General features: G+C 48.7%; 1 protein-coding gene across 4 annotated transcripts; it reads right to left on the bottom strand.

Annotated features, from left to right (window-relative positions):
* Positions 1-268: 268 nt before the first annotated feature.
* Positions 269-18,260, bottom strand: grid2ipa (glutamate receptor, ionotropic, delta 2 (Grid2) interacting protein, a). Of its 4 annotated transcripts, XM_061302435.1 has the most exons (23): positions 18,125-18,260; positions 16,657-16,910; positions 16,114-16,446; positions 15,869-16,023; positions 11,691-11,966; positions 11,508-11,593; positions 11,376-11,445; positions 11,020-11,316; positions 10,796-10,947; positions 10,241-10,387; positions 9,708-9,814; positions 9,479-9,626; positions 8,527-8,858; positions 6,312-8,462; positions 6,103-6,190; positions 5,948-6,031; positions 5,680-5,876; positions 5,295-5,450; positions 5,066-5,152; positions 4,492-4,621; positions 4,314-4,432; positions 3,998-4,162; positions 272-3,665 (listed from the first exon to the last, which is right to left on the bottom strand). In XM_061302435.1, exons 1-23 carry the CDS (start codon positions 18,204-18,206, stop codon positions 3,585-3,587), a joined length of 5,697 nt encoding a protein of 1,898 aa, XP_061158419.1. In that variant the 5' UTR covers positions 18,207-18,260; the 3' UTR covers positions 272-3,584. The 4 variants fall into 4 exon arrangements, with proteins under 4 accessions (XP_061158416.1, XP_061158419.1, XP_061158418.1 ...); XM_061302432.1 differs by lacking the exons at positions 16,657-16,910; positions 18,125-18,260 and having other exon boundaries at positions 269-2,024; positions 3,589-3,665; positions 5,948-6,043; positions 10,241-10,396; positions 16,114-16,419; XM_061302434.1 differs by lacking the exons at positions 16,657-16,910; positions 18,125-18,260 and having other exon boundaries at positions 273-3,665; positions 5,948-6,043; positions 9,708-9,802; positions 10,241-10,396; positions 16,114-16,419.
* Positions 18,261-18,764: the final 504 nt, after the last annotated feature.

Genomic DNA, 18,764 nt, shown 5'->3' with positions numbered 1-18,764 from the left:
ACAGAAGAATCTTAGTGGTGTCATGCATTACAAGTTTGTGTTTTGTTGCAAATAGAGAAAACTCACCTCTCCGTCAGTTGCCACCAACAATAAAGCATTTCCAGGAATTAGCCAAAGATGAGTGAATGAGCACGAGGAAGGTGTTTTCACGCACCTGGAGGTCAAATTCCACTTTCAACACGTGCACGCTGATCATTAGTTAAAATGTAAAAGGTTTATTGTCGTCAGACGCACGACACTTACACATTGACACGCACACGCTCTCATTGCAAGTGCTTTACCAAACCATGGCAGAGAATCAGAGGTCTACGAATGTGTTCATCAGGCACAAAAGAAAAACAAAGACAATAATTCAATTCCAGGAATAAAGTTCACCATAGGTTTATTATCAGAAAGCTTTTACATTTTACAGAAGTAGGTTTAATTTTAGAAGAAAAAAACAAACAAATCACAAGTGAAGTTGGAATTTTGCAAGAATATTTTTTCAAAATATATTTTATGGGGCTAGTGTTGTCATTTTAAAAGAAACGCCACTGTCACAAGCACCAATACTTCATTTTGGGGGGAAAGAATGTCAAGTTTACTTGAATAAATTCAGATAATCATCAAGATCTCTGACTATAAAGTTAAAATGTAATGAGCTTTCCATTACATCCCCACTGCAAAATACATACCGTTTTTTTCCATGTATAATGCGCCCCCATGTATAATACGCACCCTAAAAATGGCATGTCGATGCTGGAAAAAAGCCTGTACCCATGTATAATACGCACCCAAATTTCGACTTTTTTTTTTTTTTTTTTTAAGTCCTAATGATCGTCACACACGCATCTGGGTGTGGTGAGATTTGTCCTCTGTATTTGACCCACCCCCGTGTGATTTTGATCCATCCCCTGGGGGAGAGGGGAGCAGTGAGCAGCAGCGGCGCCGCGGTCGGAAATCATTTGGTGATCTAAGCCCCCAATTCCAACCCTTAATGCTGAGTCCGTAAACGAAAGATTATTTCAGAAAAAAGATCATCTTTGGGAACAACCGGATGTTATTCTGCCGGTCAGTATCACTGCGCATGCAGTAGCAAACTTGATAGCGAAGAAATATGTGAGACTCTCAACGGGATCACCAATATTTCAGTGATGTTCCAGTTATTTATCACAATTAGTTTACCAAGTCTGTGTTTTGAGTTCCTCCAATAAACCCTGGTCCAAGCTGCACTTGGTCGCCCCACTCCTTTCCACACTCCATCCGTGACAAAATTTTCTTCAAAAATGGTTGTACCATGATTTTCTTCATTATACATGGAAAAAAACGGTATTATACATATATATATGTATATATGTATATGTATTTGTATATGTATATATACATATATATACATATATACATATATACGTATATATACATATATACATATATACATATATACATATATACATACTATATCAATAATTACTTCAGTAATAATTCAGTAATAATTGACTTACTGTCATGATGACGGCCTATTCTTGTAAAATGAGAGCTTCCATAGTAAAAAAAAATCCATTTATTGCTGTAAAGTTAAGCTCTATGTTTCCATGAAACAAACACCCATTGTAATTCTTGATATTGACAAGAGATAAAGGGTTGACTTTTACCATGCTACATTTTCAGCTATTCCAGCCTGGTGTGATGCACAAGAGAGGTAAATAAATAGACTCTGACATTTGTGATAAAAGCTTTAGAATCAATAGTTGCTCTGCAAAGCATTGGCTTACACGAGAGGAACCAGTTTCCAGCTTCATCAGCCGTTTAAGTACATGACTGCAGCTACCAGATTAAAAGTCACCGCATCTGCACTAGAGTTCTCATAAAATGGAGGAAGAACACAAATTTTCAGTCAGAAATGAAAATGCTGCTTATGCATCCTAGCCATTTTTTCTTCTAGACCAGAAGGCAAACATTTGCATATTGCACACTGCCCGCTGTCAGCGCAGAGAAAATATTGAAGCCGATCGAGAGCCGTCTGTCATCACATTTTTCAAAACAATCTGTTGAGACAATCCCAAATATGAATTTATCTTACATTCAGACAATTCAAATAATAAACAATATCAAATACCATATTGGCCCGAATATAAGACGACCCCCTCTTTTTCAAGACTTGAGTTTGAAAAAAGACTTTCTGAACAACAAATTTAATTTTTATACAGAAAATAATTAGAGTACATCTGAAACTGATTATTATGACAGTATATTCAAGAGAAAACGCATGTTATGTTGCCTCATTCAAATCATGCAAAAACTGTGACACATCTTAATCTCCGAACATTTAAATATGTAAACTAAAGTGCAATCACATTTGTAAGTGAATGGCTTTTGGTTTTTCCATTTTCTGTTAACTCTTCTCTTATTTCTTCTCTTTTCTTTCTTACCGCTATTTTTTATTTTTCTTCTTCGTGCTACCGCTATTTTTATCTTTTTTCTTCGTGACAGGGTTTCGCTTTGTCTTGGGGAGTTAAGTTCAGCATTCGCTTTAAAGATATCTGGCGCCATCTAGTGTTGTGAATGTCTAGACCACTGGTGTCAAACTCAAAGCCCGGGGGCCAGATACGGCCTGCCAATTCATTTTGTGTGGCCCCCGAAGACAAATTGTGCATCAAATTCCTGTGTCAATACTAAAATTGCAAATTGTTTTCACTTTTATCAATATCTTTTTTTATTTTAATTTGACCAGTTTTTACTCGTCTGATTTGAAAACAAGTTATTCGTCAGTTAGTTTTGTAGCTTTTACTGTATATAATATGAGGTGCTCATATATTGATTTGGGTTGACAGTCATAATGGCCTTCCGAAAGAAGCTACAATGCGGCCCGCAAAAAAAATGAGTTCGACACCCCTGGTCTAGACCCTGAATGTAAGACGACCCCCACTTTTTCAGTCTTATTTCAATGCAAAAAACACCGTCTTATATTTGGGCCAATACGGTAACAGAAAAACTATGATTGTACTCAACACATTTGCGTTCATCTAAACATTCTAAATGCTGCTACAAAATAGTTTAATGGCTAAGTTACACCGCACACCCACTTAGTAAACTTTGAAAAGGAAAATTAAAAGTGGAAAATGCAATAATAAATTCTGCAATACAATCATAAATATAGTACACTATTGGTATGAATAGATGAGCCATCTTGTATGTCCCTTCCAAATAGAAACGGTACATGAAAGCTGATTTGGCTCAGAAAAGCGCAACAAGTTACATACTGGATGTAAAACAGTGTAGCTAGCTGGCGAGCTAACAGGCTTCGGGTGCTGCACTCGGCTCATCTGCGGTGTGACCTCCTTGCTTGGGGATTTAGTTAGCCGCATTCGAGAAAAATGCATTTTCAGGGTTTAGCAATTGCGTATAAGCTACACAATTAACGAAAGCTAGCAAGCTAGCTAAGCTACAGATGGGGGAAAATTGGGCAAAAATCTTGATTTCATAAATGCTTGTAGGACCAAATGAAGAACGGTGTGGGCGGAGTGGTAAGTTGCCATACTTTTGCCAGCCGTGCTTTCGGGCATAACAGCGTGTGTGTGTATGTGCGTGTTTGTTCTTTGTAAGTGCTACCAGGCAAGCGGGGAGGCCATTCGAGGACTTCTCGGGCTTTTTGGGTTTTCAGCTGCCTGGTGATCGCTGAGAACCCTCTGCGGTGAAGAAACAAATGCACATTGGCGTCAGTATAACGGGAAAGCCTGGTGGCTCTGTGACTATGATTCAAGCAATCAAACTTTATGAGGATGAGCAGTTCATCAAAGTAACAATAAAACTTGTGATTAAAGTACAGTACTGAAGTAACACATTGTTGGAATCTCCGCACTATTAAGTCAGGCACTAACAATTCAGGATTGCAAAGTATATCTCCTGGCAGGAAGAGAAGACTTTCAAACCCATAAAGACACACAGACACGCACACGCGCACGCACGCACGCGCGCACACACACACACACCATGTACACTTGAAATGGTTCCTCCTCACCTCGAACTTGCTGACAAAGTCAGCAAAGATGCCAAAGAAGGCCTCCGTGTTGGTGCTTTTGCCGTCCTCCCCGAAGTAGGAGGCCGTTTGAGAAAACTCTTCCAGAGAGCTCTGCTGGAGGGACTCCAGAGACTGCACGGCCGGATGACTGTTTTCCAGAAAGGTCTGCGCAAGGCCCAGTCAAGGGAGATGGCCGCCAATGCACTGCTATCCAATCCATGGCTCACGGGCCAACTCTGGACCTCCACTAGCCATCAGCCAGTCTGAGCGCGGTGCTGCAGGTGTTGAACACTTGCACCCCAACACTGAAGGATACACTCATGACGGCGGCAAAGCGGTCCTCGGCGCTCGCGGGCATTTTCTGACAGGCCGAGCGTATGTTACGGATGGCTCCGTGCATGTCGTTCAAATCGGATGTGATCATCCTTTGGTTGACTGAATGGACCGAAACAATTTAGGGCACTGCGTTGAATGACTCGAGTGTTAGCATTCACCTTTGGCAGCGAGAGGAACCGTGGTGAGATCTTTGGAGAAATCCAGCACGTCGGGAAAGTGATGGCACAACGACTTGACCAGAATGTGCAGGAACGTCGACTTCCCGTCCACCGTCTTCGTTGTGCTCAGCTGCAAAGATTCAGAAACAAAATGACCCTCCACCCCCGAAGGATTCGAGTGTTGCTGCCGGTCCGTGTACCTCCATCCATCCATCCATTTTCCGAACCGCTTAGTCCCCACGGGGGTCGCGGGAGTGCTGGAGCCTATCCCAGCTGTCATCGGGCAGTAGGCGGGGGACACCCTGAACCGGTTGCCAGCCAATCGCAGGGCACACAGAGACAAACAACCACTTGCACTCACACCTAGGGACAATTTGGAGTCTTCAATCGGCCTACCAAGCATGTTTTTGGGATGTGGGAGGAAACCGGAGTGCCCGGAGAAAACCCACGCGGGCCCGGGGAGAACATGCAAACTCCACACAGGGAGGGCCGGAGGTGGAATCGAACCCGCACCCTCCTAACTGTGAGGCGGACGTGCTACCCAGTGCGCCACCGAGCCGCCCGGTCCGTGTACCTCTGTCAGGAAATTGATCTTGAAGCCAGTTGTCTTGTTGCTTTTGGGCTGGCTGCTATTCAAGTAGTTCCCCATGGCCAACACGAACTGTGGGGCAGATACAAATGCACAAAGTTAGCTCATTATATTTGCAACCAGGGACATCAAATTCCATGAATAAATTCAGAAGAGATGAGTGTGCAACTTCAGGGGAACAGAATAACCCCAACAAGAAAAAACAGGTTGGTACCTCAAGAATCTTTGCAAGCTTCTTGCTGCTCCTGAGCTCCGAGGAGGCCTTGTTGATGCATTCGTAGGCTCCCCTCACCTCTTCTGTCTTCTCCTGTAGTGAGCACTTGAAGAGGAGGCTCTCCAGGCGGGTCTTGTACTCAGGCACTGACAGCATCTAATTTTTCCGGGAGAAAAAGACAAAATCGTAAACTTTCATGAATACATACGTAGTATGAATGTGTCCTCCAAATGCTTATGTAATGTATGCCAAGAACAGTGAGAGAAGGGAGCAGCGGAGGACTCTACCAAGACACTATTAAAGTAGGGGGACTGAGAGGACACCATTAGGAGAATTGAAAGGATCGCTACCAAAATGCTTGCCATCGCTCCGGACTGTACGGTACCTGCAGTACAAACTGGTCGGGCTCGCTGAGTTTGCCGGGGTCCTCTCTGTAGTCTTGGTACTTTTTTACCTCGTTGGCGTCGGGGGCATATAGCAGCAGCTGTTTAATGTGCGAGGGCTGCAGCCTGTCGGAGTTCATGCTCAGCAGCACCTGACGCAACTCTCCGGGGGACAGCTTCAGGTGGGCCATCAGGATGGCTGCGCAAAGAACAGACGCGAGCATCGTTCACTTTGCCTTCAACCCGTAATCTCCTCGGAAGCACACTTACATGCATTGTAGGCCTTCTTGTGGGACAGAATTTCAATGACATCCTTTTTCCTAAATGTTTCCAGTTGTGCCAAGGGCTCCGGCGCTGACAACAAGACTGTCCGTCATAAGTCAACACATTCGTCAGAACATAGTGAAAACAGCAAACCCACTTACGAGACCCTTTCTGTGTCCCAAAGTGCATCTCCAGGTCCAAATACTTCACCATGTCATGCAGCTTCTCGTGGTCAGAATTTGCGCCCAACTACAGAAACAGACAACAAGCGTGGCAGCACCGTTACTAACAATTTCAGCCAGACTCTTTTCAAGTCAAAGTTCTAAGACGTAGCCTTACACGCCCAACGTGCAACTAACCCAACATTCACCTGGCCCCAGATAGTGCCTTCTGAGTTCTCCACTTGCTCCCAGCGCAGCCTCTTGACACTCATGTGATGGGAGTCCATCCTGGAGAGGGTGGGCCGGGGTAAGGGCGGAGGGGAGCAGGGTGGAGGCAGAGGTGGTGGCGGGGGTGGCCCAGATAGAGATGGGGGGAGCGACTGGGGCTGAATTGGGCTCTGTATTGCTTTGTGCTGGGACTGGCCCTGGCGCTGCTGCTGCTGCATCAGGTGATGGGAGGGCTGGGAATGGGGGCGGGTGGTCTGGGTGGCCGACTGGGTCTGCTCCCGCTGGCTCGGAGGTTGGAAAGAGGAGAGCACGGGCTCCTGCGGCTGGAGAGGCTGGAACGTAGACAGAAGCGGGTGTGGCCGGTGGGTTTGCTGCGGCGGATGGATCACTTGAATCTGGTGCTGGTAATCCTGTGGCAGAGGTTGCGGAGTCATGTGGCGGATGTGATGGATGTGAGGTGGGGCCGAAGGGTCACGAGTCTTCTGAATGGAATGGGGCCTCTGGGGGGACGGCTTGATGGGTTGGGGGCGATGCCTTTGGTGTACTGGCGGCCCTTGTGCTGAGCCTTGGGGCTGGGGCTGACTTTTAAGACTCCGGCGGCTCTGCTGCAAACGGCTTTCTCGGTTCATCTGAAGCGGCTGGCAGGGAGGCTCTTTCTGGACGTGATGCAGCAGCTCGCTGGAGGAGTGATGATGCGGCTTGACTTGTTGCTTCTGTTGGGACCGGTCAAGTAGCTCGCTGGAAGCGTGGTGGGGCTGGGCTGGGTGTATCTGATGGAGCAGCTCGCTGGATGAATGGTGGGGCTGCCCCCTGTGCAACTGCTGGCCTTGATGGAGAAGTTCCGTGGATGAGTGGTGAGGCTGCCTCTGCATCATCTGGTGAGGTTGATGGAGGAGTTCCATAGAGGAGTAATGGATCTTGGGCTGGTGGAAGATTTCTGCAGAGGAGTAGTGGCTGCTGGGTTGTTGCATCTGCTGCGGTGGTTGGTGGACCTGCGCATGTTGCAAAATCTGGATCATCTCTGCCGAGGGATGGTGGAGCATCTCGGCTGAGGCATGGTGAGGCTGGGCCCTGAGGCTTTGGTGGCTTTGGTAAACATCCTCGGGATACTGCCGACTCGGGTTGGCCGTGGGAAGGGGGGGCGGGTGATGCGGAGGCGGGGCCGACCGGGATAGACGTCGGTGGTGTCCGGGCTGCACCTGCTGCTGCTGCCGCATCATGCAAAGAGGATGGCGAAAGTGGTGGTTGGAGGTTTCCGGTGCAGGAAGTGGCGGTAAAGACTGGTGTAGCTGCTGGAGTGCTAGTGGCGAGTGGGATTTCTGCTGCGTGGGCTGGGCGGGCATTGAGTGGTGGCTCTGGTAGATCTGCTGCATCACTTGGTCCTCGTAAGCTTTTTGGTCCTGGAAGTCTTGCGCTTGTCTTTGCTGGAATGCTCCTTGTTCCTCAAACATCTGCTCCTCAAAGGCTTTGAGCTCCTCCAAGGCCTTGTGCTCTTCATAGGCTTGTCTCTCCTTGAACAGTTGCTCCTGATATGACTGCTGCTCCTGGAAGGCCTGATGTTCCTCAAAGGCCTTCAGCTCTTCATATGCTTGCCTTTCTTGATACGCTTGTTGCTCCTTGTAGGACTGCTGCGCTTGATAGGCCTTTAGCTCCTGTATGGCAACCTGGACCTGCAACCCCTCTTCGGAGGGCAGCACTTTATGCAAGGAGTGTCGTTTTGGTGGCGGGTTGCTGCGGGGCGGGGGTGGGGGAGGCGGGCCAGATTTCCGGCGGATGGGCAGGTAAGCTCTCGGCGAGTTTTCAGGGCTGTAGCTAGCCTGCTGCTGTGGTGGTGGTGCTGGTGGATGAGACGGCGCAGGTGCGGCTGGAGGCGGAGGAGTCGGCGCATCATTGAACTGAACGGGTGGAGGTGGAGGAGGCGTCATGGGGGGCGGAGGAATGTGGTCGGAAGAGGAGGAATAGGTGAGGGAGGAAACATTATCGTCCCCGCTGCTGCTTTGGATGTCGCTCGGGCTGCTCAACTCGGGACCCACGAATCCTCCGCTTTCTTCTTCGTCCATGCCTAACTGTTCATCATTATCTTCCTCCTCCTCCTCGTCATCATCATCTGGGAATGCTACCTGCCCAAACTCCTGCCATGAAAGGGGAGATAGTAAGTAAATCAGTGATTTGCCTAAAATGTTTGCACATAAATACCTCTTCGTAGTCATTTTCAGGAGTGAGAAAGTCATCAACAATTGCCACGTGCTGGCCCAACTGCTCGCTCAGCGCGTCCAGAAAGCGGTCAGTGTCTTCGGACCGCGGCGGCTTGGAGAAAGTATATCGACGTTTGCTGCTGCGGTGTGGCGGCGGACTCGACGGCAAATCAATGAGCTCTGGTGGTGAGGGTGGTGGGCTATCCAGGCTCATGTAGGGGTTGGACTCCCCGCTGTTCTGGCTGATCAGGCCTGATGGGTAGAATTGGGAAAGGGGAGGGCTCGGAAGAGGCTCTGGCCAGGTTAGAGCGGGCGGGAGGCCTTTACGGCTACCTGCAACCAAGAAGAAATACGTATGCACATTAACAAAATTGAGAGAGTGCATGCAAATAGGAGCACAGTAAGAGAAAACCAGAAAAGAATGAGCAAGAGACAAGAATGGAAGGAGGACATTTGGGGCCATTTCTACCGGGCACGTGAATGTTTATCACAGTTTGGGGAAAAAACAGTTTGTTTCAAGCGCCACCATTTTGATGCTGTAACAGAAGAGTGCCAAAAAGTGCTCCAGGAAGTTTGGTTCTAGTACATCGAGACCCGACCTAACTCCTGACAGCAAGAATGTGTAAAAGTTGCATTCGTCCGATTCAAATTGTGGTGCTTTGAAAAAATTGGGCCTCGTGTGTGTTTCCCAGCTCCACTTCCACCATCAGCACATCCTCAAGCCTGCTCGCGTGTGCCGCTTTGACAACAAAAGTTTCAAAAGCCGACCTCGTTTTGGGTTTTATGGAACAAAATATCATCATCGATATAAAATTCAAGGATAGATTTGGATTTGGGTTAGCTGCTTGGGGATGAAGCGTCGCTGCACTTTTTCATCATTCCACCGACTTGGTATCCCATCTTGAGAGAGGCAGAGCATGCGTGACAGTCGGACGAGGTCCCGGCGGGGCTACCTGTGTGAGCACGCGTTGTCGGGGAAGTTGCGCGGGAGGGGGAGTCCACTTCCAGCAAAGTCTCAGGGGCGGGAGGAGGGCGAGTCTTCAGGGACTTGGATCTCTTGGCCGCGTACATGTTTTCCAGTTCGGCGTACACGGCTGACAGCTTGCGTGGTGGAAATGTAAAAAGAGCGGGATGAGACCTTTCTGCCCAAATGGTTCCCAGTGAGAAGGGGCCGGCACGTACATTGGCGAGGTTGTTGGGAGTCTCGGGAAGAGAGGTCCCGTCGCCTGATTGTCTTTCTCCTGGAGCCAACCGCATTCCGGCTTCCAGTAGCGAGTCTGCACGGAAGCCTAAAGTCATCCAGGCATGACAATGAGCCAACACCCAATTCCACACCGGGGAAGCTCCATGTCAAATTTGGCTTTACTTCTGATTTGGGTTCATAATGAATATCAATCGAGAACTGACATTTGGTTTTATCACTGAGCCTATCCTACATGTAAACATAGTTTAGGCCATACTAAACAGGCAACAACACTAAGTAGAACTGCACAATTTAATATAATATCAAATGAAATATTAGACAGAGCTTCCCTTGTCCATTCAACATGATCAAATTAGAAAAACAAGTAGGATCGTCTACTAGATTAGAACGTGTAGCTGTTCCCACTACTTAATGTTGTGATGATAAAAAATGAGAAGCACTCGACATGCTGGCCATTTGGTCAATAATTATGCCAGAAAATAAACGAAAAAAAGCAAGTCCGATTCTGTACCCATGCTCAAATTTGTGCCAATGAGCAAGTCGTCAGAGCTCCGCCCCCTCACACTGCTCCTGTACATAGTGCCCGTCACCCTCATGGAGCTGCTGCGGCGATGGGGTTCGGGGGCAACCTCGGGCTCTGGTGGAGGGGGAGGGGGTGCTGGTGGAGCTGGAACACACACATACACAACCACACACATACACACACACACACAAACACACAAAATCTCTCTCTCACACTCACACACACACACACACACACACACACACACACACACACACACACACACAATCACACACATAAATAAATAGTGGCGGGCCTCGTATTTGCTGCGGGACGTGTTTCGCCCGTCAAAGTGTTTGGCTGTCTTTGACCAATCAGATGACAGAAAAACATCAGGTAATTTTAACATCAGCTTTTGAAGATATTTTCATTTGTTGGTTTTAAGTTCGCGCAAAGGGATTTTACCACGCATTATAATTCATACCTACTGTAGGATGCTTCCAAAAAGAAATTCTACTTTACAAAAAAGGAAAGGGGTTAAAGCATAAAACATCGTCTTCCCACCTGGCGCCTTGAATCCAAGAAAGCGTGAGATTTTGCTTTGGCAGTGTTCTTGCTCTTCATACGTTAGCAGCTGGTAAACAAATTTCCAGATGACCTGCTTGGCCGGCGTATCCAGCACCGGGAAGGCATCCACGATCAGCGTATCCACATTCCTGTTGCCATGGAAACATCACGTCTGAGAACGGCTCACATGCACTTGTTTATGTTTTGATTCTACTTCTCACCTGTGCTGGAAGAAGCTCTCCAGAGCCTTGCAGACTGTGTACCTTTCCTGGATGGTCAGCAGGTGCTCTAGCTGCTGCCCGAAGGTGCGTCCCTGGACTCGGATGCTCGGTGGCAGTATCTCGGCCACCCAGCGCAGGGAGCCGAGCGCGGGGGAGCGCGCGCGCTCTGTGGAAATGCCGCCCCCTGTCAAGTCCTGCTCTGACATGCTGAAAGAGGGCGGGCCGTCCTCCACAACCAGGGTGGGCATGGCGCCGCTTCCTTGCAGCATGGACACCACCTTCTCATGGGAGGAGGTCCTACGGCCAGACGCGTTATGAGGTGACTGGTTAACGCTGCGCCAATGATAATTTCTTACCTCATATCAAGTCCGTTGAGGAACAGGATGCGGTCTCCTGGTTTAAGACCCGCCTTGTCTGCTGCGCTGCCTACACAGTAAAACAAGTCAAAGCGAGGCCACCGAGGCTCTCAATGTGCACCTTGAAGTTACCCGGGATGACAGAGTCGATCCACACAGGAGCGTGACCCCTGAGAGTGAAGCCAAAGCTCATGTTGCCTTTGCACACTCTCACCGTCCTAAAGACAACAACAGCAGATGGAATAAATGGATATAGTCACAGACCTCCCTCAAGAAACATGCTTGAGATTTAGTTTGTTTCTACACAGCCCTGACCTGCAGTTGGTTGTCGATCCGCCTGAGTGTCCGGCTATGAGCGAGGTGGTCTTGCGCATGCCGCGGGGCAGGGGGGCGTAGCCTTCGTCCGCGTGCGTGCGCGGCACCGAACTGGCGCGTGTGGAGACCGCCGGGCGCTCGGGATGAGCCTCGCCGCGGCTGCGGCGCAGGTCGCTACGGCTGGGGTCGCTGAAGCTCCGCCCCTTTAGACGACTCATCGGGCTCTGGGAAACCACCTCGTCAAAACGCTCCCGGTGCTTCTTGGGAATGAAGATCCTGGACAACATTTTTGAGGATGAGTGAGAGAAGCCCTCAGGGTGAATTTCAGAAAAAAATGATTCAATAAGCGTAGAGTAGGAAACCAAGGCAGATACATTACTTGCAAAATGTTTAGCTTTTTTTGTCCATGGGTAGGGCCCACTTAATTACTTGAAAAACGTCTTCTCAGTAAGCTGCAATAAAAAGACACTTGTATGTGCACTTGCTGCAGCAAATGCAAGGAGGGTTTCACATTCACTTGCATATTAAAAAAAACAAAGGACACTCCACTCCCCATCAAAACCTCTGGTGCCTTTTACTTATCCCAAAAAGAAAAAAAAGCCTCACCCTAAGGCATGAGGAGATGTCTCACTGACATTGCAGCCATTGTTTGTGTTATTGCTCTTTCAAGGGAGGCATGACAGAGCTCTCGCTTTGAATTTAACACTGCATGTGAAAGAAAAGCAGAGGCTTGTTTTTGTTTCTCGTCAACAAGTCTGACATATTTGGCTTCATAAGATCTCGCCGTGGTTTATATGATGCCAATTAGCTGCGAGAGCAAGAAAACAAAACACGGGATTGACCCAGAAATGCAGGGAAGCTGACAGACAAGGCAAAGTCAGTCCTGACAACTTCTTTTATCGACGCTCAAACACACACAAGCAAAACAGACTCGATTTTGGCCCTCTACTAGTTTGTAAATCCACCGCATCGCTCCTCCAAAAAGGCAGCCACCACCAACATCATCATCAGCCCCTATTCTTCCTCCTCCTCCTCTTCCCCACAGCGCAGCCTTCATCCCAACTCTCCAGGGGTGCTTTGCATATTCCGAAATGGCCCACTTGCGCAGAGCCGCCGTAGGACTTGAGCCCAAACAAAAACAACACCGCCGGAAACAAATGATAGCAAATGATTCGGTTTGTTGATGGGGCAGGCTGCAAGGAAAACAAACTTTCAGGCAAGTTGTTCATTAATATCCTAAATACTTGCTAAACGTTGCTGACATACATTCAGCCTGCGGAGTAAGATAGAATGTGGAGTAGGAGCTCTTTCTGGGCCAGGTCGTGTATCACAGAGGCAACGGGAACATACTTGTGCTCACCGATTGATGTGGGCCACGCAACTCCGGCATCAGACAAACGCAACAGAATCAGGCGGGTCATTCCCGTCAAATAGAAAACGCGGCTTGATGGATAGAGTAAAATGTAACGTACCGAAAATGTCTGGCAAGGCTGCGTTCTCTTCCCATGGCTCTTTGAGGAAGCGCCGCCTCTCAGTAAGCCATGCAAACGTCTCCTCGAGTCTCACGTCTGCCGTCAGCGGGCAAAGACTCCCGGCCAACAGGGCAAACGCTCGGCTTCCCTGCTCACCAGCAAAAGCTCCCTAAGCGGCGTCGGCAGATGGTCACCAACTTTGCCATCATTGGCCCACACCTGGCAGCCAGTCACACTCATCCATCATGCAGCGCGGCTAACAAGAGCAAAAGTGACAAGCGGCTCTTCCCTCACAAGATGAGGAGGAGGAAGATGAGGAGGATGAGGAGGAGGATGAGGAGGATGAGGAGGAGGAGGAGGAGGAGGAGGAGGAGGAGGAGGAGGAGGAGGAGGAGGAGGAGGAGGAGGAGGAGGAGGAGGAGGAGGACGAGGAGGAGGACGAGGAGGAGGAGGGAAAGAGTGACAAGAACTGAAGAGCGCCCCAGTGGATTGTCCAAAAATGTGTGTGTGCGCGTGTGTGTGTGTGTGTGTGCGTGCGCAGCCCTACAAGGCTTCATTCAAGGCTACAAGCATCGGAGAATTTGGAAAAGTCATGGGGATTGCAGACGTCGACCCGTGCAGCGACCAGAAATTCCACATGAAACATCGTGTCTTTCCAATGCTGACGTCAGATCATGGCTTTGAGCCCAAATTGAAATCTTTAAAAGCCAAGCGGGTTGCCAACAATTTCACTCAACGGCCACAAAAGCGGCAATGGCCGTTGTGGGATCGTCTTGACTCACACGGCAGACGCGCGCCTGCCATTGGGGAAGCGCTGAAGAACTGTCACTGCGTCAAAAATGAAAAGGTATTAAAAGAAGTAGGCTGCTTATAAATAGAAAGCCTCCCGTGGGAAGGCGAGGCAGACGCAGGGACAGAGGTGGGGGTGTGAGCGCGTGCACAGGCGGGTGCGCGGGAGAAAGAAAGGAACCAGTTGACATGCCTGGCGTCAATCACACATCGCGTTCACATCCGACCTTCAGTTGGAAAGTTCACTTTGAGGAAGGCCAGGGAGCTTTGGATTTTGATGATTCCTATACTTGGCAGATTAAAATATCAACAGACCGAATAAATGATCAATTCAAAAATATATCAGAAACAAAATAAAACTAAGAATTTAACCTCGATAGATAAGTCAGACAACCGATTCATCGTTCAGGCCCTAATTTTCTAGTCATCAAGACCCCAGAACGATGTAAGAACACGAGAGCCCTGACCTCAACACCATCAGACACCTCAAGATGAACACAAAGAGAAACTGAAAAATTGCATTCGACCCATTACGCTCTTTCATTTCATCTCAATTGTGTTCCAAAATCTGAGCGGGTGCCAACCAAAGTTTCATTTGAAAAATTTGTCCAATGAGCATGCTGGCCTAAAAACTGCACTATCACTTTGACTCTCCAGATGTCGGATCCATTTTGTCATTGTACGAATGCCAAGAAGCACCCCGAGGCAAAACTCTGCAAGGCTCTCGGCACCAAAACGACATGGTCCCATCATCCTGCTGCAGCTTCTTGCAAATGTGTCACTAATGTTGTCTGCCTTTCATGTAGGAAACAAACCCAGCACTAGCTTCAAAACGGAACAGCTACACCGGGAAGAGGAGGCACAACTTTGCATATCAAAGTCTCGCAAAGTCACAGAGCACCTGAGCGAGAAAGAGGAAGACGCAATTATAAGGAACAAATGCTAAAGTTAGTTCGAGAATCAGCAATGGAGCCATAACCGTCCTCTATGGATACAGCTGATGCATAATAGATGGGACGCCTGTGCAAAAAAAAAAAGAAAAAATGTCACGGGCACTTTTCTAAACAGGACACACAGTTGTGGGACAAACCATTAGGTACACCTGCACAAAAGAAAATGCACAATTCAATAAGCATTTCACAAGAGAAGTGGTGCAAGCTCGAGTGCAGCATTTTGAGTTTCAGGTTTAGTCTTTTCCACAAAACCATTAGAAACAGTCAAAGTGATGCTGTGCAAGTAAAGTGACTTTGTAAAGGCAAACATTTTGGATGAATCTCATCAGTTTACAACCTGCAACGCTTGCAGTAAGGTACGCTACCTTATGTTGTGGCCGTTGAGTATGCAATAAAAGTGGCATTGTACTATTTTTAACCAGCCGATGAAGACGCTTTGACAATGACAACTCCAACAGAAGCCTTGCAAATCAACAAAACTGACAAACGGTACTCACCTGAGGCAGCAAGTCATCATTTCCTCCAACACACGACCTTCAAAGCACACGTATGACCAAAAGTGCAGCTGGCACGTTTGTCTCAATTTTGGAAGGTGTGCTCATCGCAAAGTCACCCAGCCTGCAAACTGGCTGGAGCGGCAAGAACAGCTCCACCAAGAGGAGCCCATAAAAAGCAAGCAGCAATGCGCTACACACACACAATTGCCACACAATTGCCACACAATCAAAGGACGGATGCATCACAGCAGGCGGAGAGAGGGAGAGAGAGAAGCAGATAGAGAAAGAGCTTGGTGGCCACCGAGAGAAAGAGAGTGTGAGAAGCAGGAATCGGAGATGAGTTAAAACATTGCAAGGCTCAGCAGAGCAGTGCTGTTTGGGGTTTGAGTTTCACAAGGGTGCTGAAACAGAGGAAACGCTATACAGTAGTGTTGAGGATTCGGGGGGGAAGGAAGTCTTCTTCGTACCTGACACTTTCGATGAGCTGTCGATGGCGCTCTGTGACGAGGATGTCCGGCAGCGCCTCGGCCAGGCTCTCCACGTGCCGATCGGCGGCGTACTGCTTCAAGACGTCAAAGAGCTGCTCCTTCAAATCTGGCTCTTCACCCAGCACCTCCTCCACCTCAAACACGAGCACAAAGTAATGCATAAAGCTGAGCTGGCTCGATGCGACCGCTCAGAGGGCCGAATGACACAAGGCCTGGTGACCCACCTTCTTGTTGAACTCCATGGCCTTGTGCGCGCGACTCTCCCTGATGCTGTCGCTGCTCTGCGAGAGGACCCTCATGCTGCTACTCAGCCGCTTGGGGCGGCGTGCTATGCTGAGCACGCCCAGACGCAGAGGACGACCCTGCGCCGCTTTGATCATGACGGCCGCTGTCTCGTGACGCTTGACCGGAATGCCGTTGACCTCTAGGACGTAGTCGCCAGCCTTGAGGCCGGCACGGGCAGCCGCACCATCGACCACGCAGTCCTCCACCGTCAAAGGGCTGTCGCCCACGATGGTGAAGCCAAAGCGGCCGTCTGGACCGGGAGTGATGTCAATCTAACGAAGAGAAAACACGCCATGCGAGTTTCACCTTCAGCTCTAAACTTCAAACTGTTGGCTTTTAAATCCAATCATTAAATAGTGTGAACTTCTCAGCTCCTCGGTGCAGCATTAATATGAATAGTTTTTCACAGACAATAATGCTCTTATATCATCCGTCTACATCTCTTAAACAGTCATTCGTTCCTGGTGCGTGTTTCCGGATACCTGTTCAATGCGCGACACCACGCCGATGCTGGGCGGCACCGTCTTGAGGGTTTGAGCTAGCGCGATCAGTGCCGGGGTGCTAAGGTTGGTCACGTCCTGGCCCTCGATGTCCACCACCTGATCGCCGGGCTGCAGGCCCGCCAGGAAGGCGCTGCTGCTCTCCTCCACCGACAAGATGTAGCTGGGCCCGGTGCCGCCCAGTCGGAAGCCGAAAGCCTCGGGCCAGTTCTGATTGGTAGCGGGAAGACCAAGAACTGCAATGTGAAATGTAGAGTTGTGATCTTGATGTGCAAGGTGGGAGTTTGCAGGCAGTGTGTTTTAGTTAGCCCTGGGTTACCACCCAGGGAGGAGGGAAAACTAAACAACGCTAAACAAAACGTGGACTGTGAAAGTCTAACAACTCAATCTCCCAGCCCTAATTCCAATTGACAATTGTTTTCATTCCAAGTAAAAGCACCATTCATGTAGCCTTGTCTAGTGGTGATGTTGATAAATTACAGTTTGACACATTTGACAGGTTATCAATCCTGTTTTGTGTCTGCTGACATTTAAAAAAAAAAAAAAGCTAGTCGTGACGACGCATTGACACAGAAAACAATGTTAATATTGCATTTGTTCACACACAATCAGGTTGTGAGGTGCGAAATAAAGGTCAGAGTGTCCTTCACGCCTCAGCATGGAGCTAGAGGGAAAACAAACGAGCTAGAAAAGGCAGGTTATTAGTGACGAGCACAGTGCTGCCCCCTACTGGCCTTCATCTCGTGGTCACTGACCTCATTCCACTGGTGCGATAAGGAGTCCCTAGAGGCTAATATGACATCTGGATACATTGAACCTGACTATTTGAGGAGAGGGGATGTTTATTTTAGTCATCGGTTCAGTCGTGGGTCTGTTCGACAACTGGTATTTGTCTTTTTGTTTGGTCTCACAGCAACACTGGGGGGGGGGGGGGGGGGGGGGGGAAATAACCAGGGTTATATAAATATATTAAAACACCATGTCACACATGGCCTCACGTCAAGGCAATGCTTTAAGCTTTGAGCTTTGAAACGTTAACATCAACACGCAAAGTGTGGATACAACTTGATATAGCCATGGAAAAATAACAGAGCACACTAATTGGAATGCAAGGCAGCCATCAAAAGAGCAGTAGTAGGGAAATATTGTTCTGTTGTACAACTGTTCATAGTGCGCTAAGACAAAGCCAGAATGTCCAATTAGGACAACCAAAGTCAGAAAAGTAATCAGAAAAAAAGCCAACGAGAGGTGCAAAAGGAATTTAATAAGTCACTTGGAGAGGTGCGTCGGTGGATGAAAGCACAAGGTTCCGTCACATCTGCTAAAATATGCATTGTGAATCTTTTCAAGCATTCTATTCTCCAAGCGTGCTATTAAAAAAAATACATCCATGTTATCATTCTTTACCCTGACAGAAAGTTCGTGAGATGTCAAAATGATGGCGACTTACAGAAATCTTTGGAAACGCTGCGGGTGCCGGACTTGCTCTGGCGCAGGGAGAAGCGACCCTTTCGGCTCAGGAAACGCCTCATCCTCGCCCGGCTGGCGGCGGGGCACGTCCCGGCCAGCCTCACCCTTCACACCCCCCGGCCTAGTGGGGGGGGCAGATGCAGTCAAGTGCCTACTCGCACCGTTGCTCCGCCGCTCAAGCTGGACCTCTGGAAATGCTCTAGCCTTGTGTGCCTGAGAAATCAAGCACACCCAAAAAAAAATCTCACAGTGGTGGTCCAAAGTGAGAAAACCAGCAAGGGAGGCTTGCTCCAGCCTCAGTGAATAGATCACAGAAGTGGGACAGTCAGTTCGGAAATGGTTCTGAGCAAGGAAAAGGGACAGCGAAGCCCCATTTTTCTATAAATACCTTTGCCTGCTCTCTCTCTCTCGCGTTTGCTTCACGTTGTGCTCGCGGATCCGGGGCCTCTCGGAGGGCCAAAGAGTGACCCAGAAACGGCGGCGTGTACCAGCCGGCCGGGGAAATGATCGCGTCTGCCTTCACCTCTGCGACTGTGCGAGTGCCAGTTGAGAGATGAAACCTGCGGATTCTCCTCCGGGTTGCACTCACACGCAAAAACGCACTCAAAGCCGCTCACAAG

The sequence above is a fragment of the Syngnathus typhle genome, linkage group LG17, assembly GCF_033458585.1.
Source record: "Syngnathus typhle isolate RoL2023-S1 ecotype Sweden linkage group LG17, RoL_Styp_1.0, whole genome shotgun sequence".
NCBI lineage: Eukaryota > Metazoa > Chordata > Actinopteri > Syngnathiformes > Syngnathidae > Syngnathus > Syngnathus typhle.
Note: the sequence above shows the minus strand (reverse complement) of the source record. Positions and strands in the feature narration are given on the sequence as shown.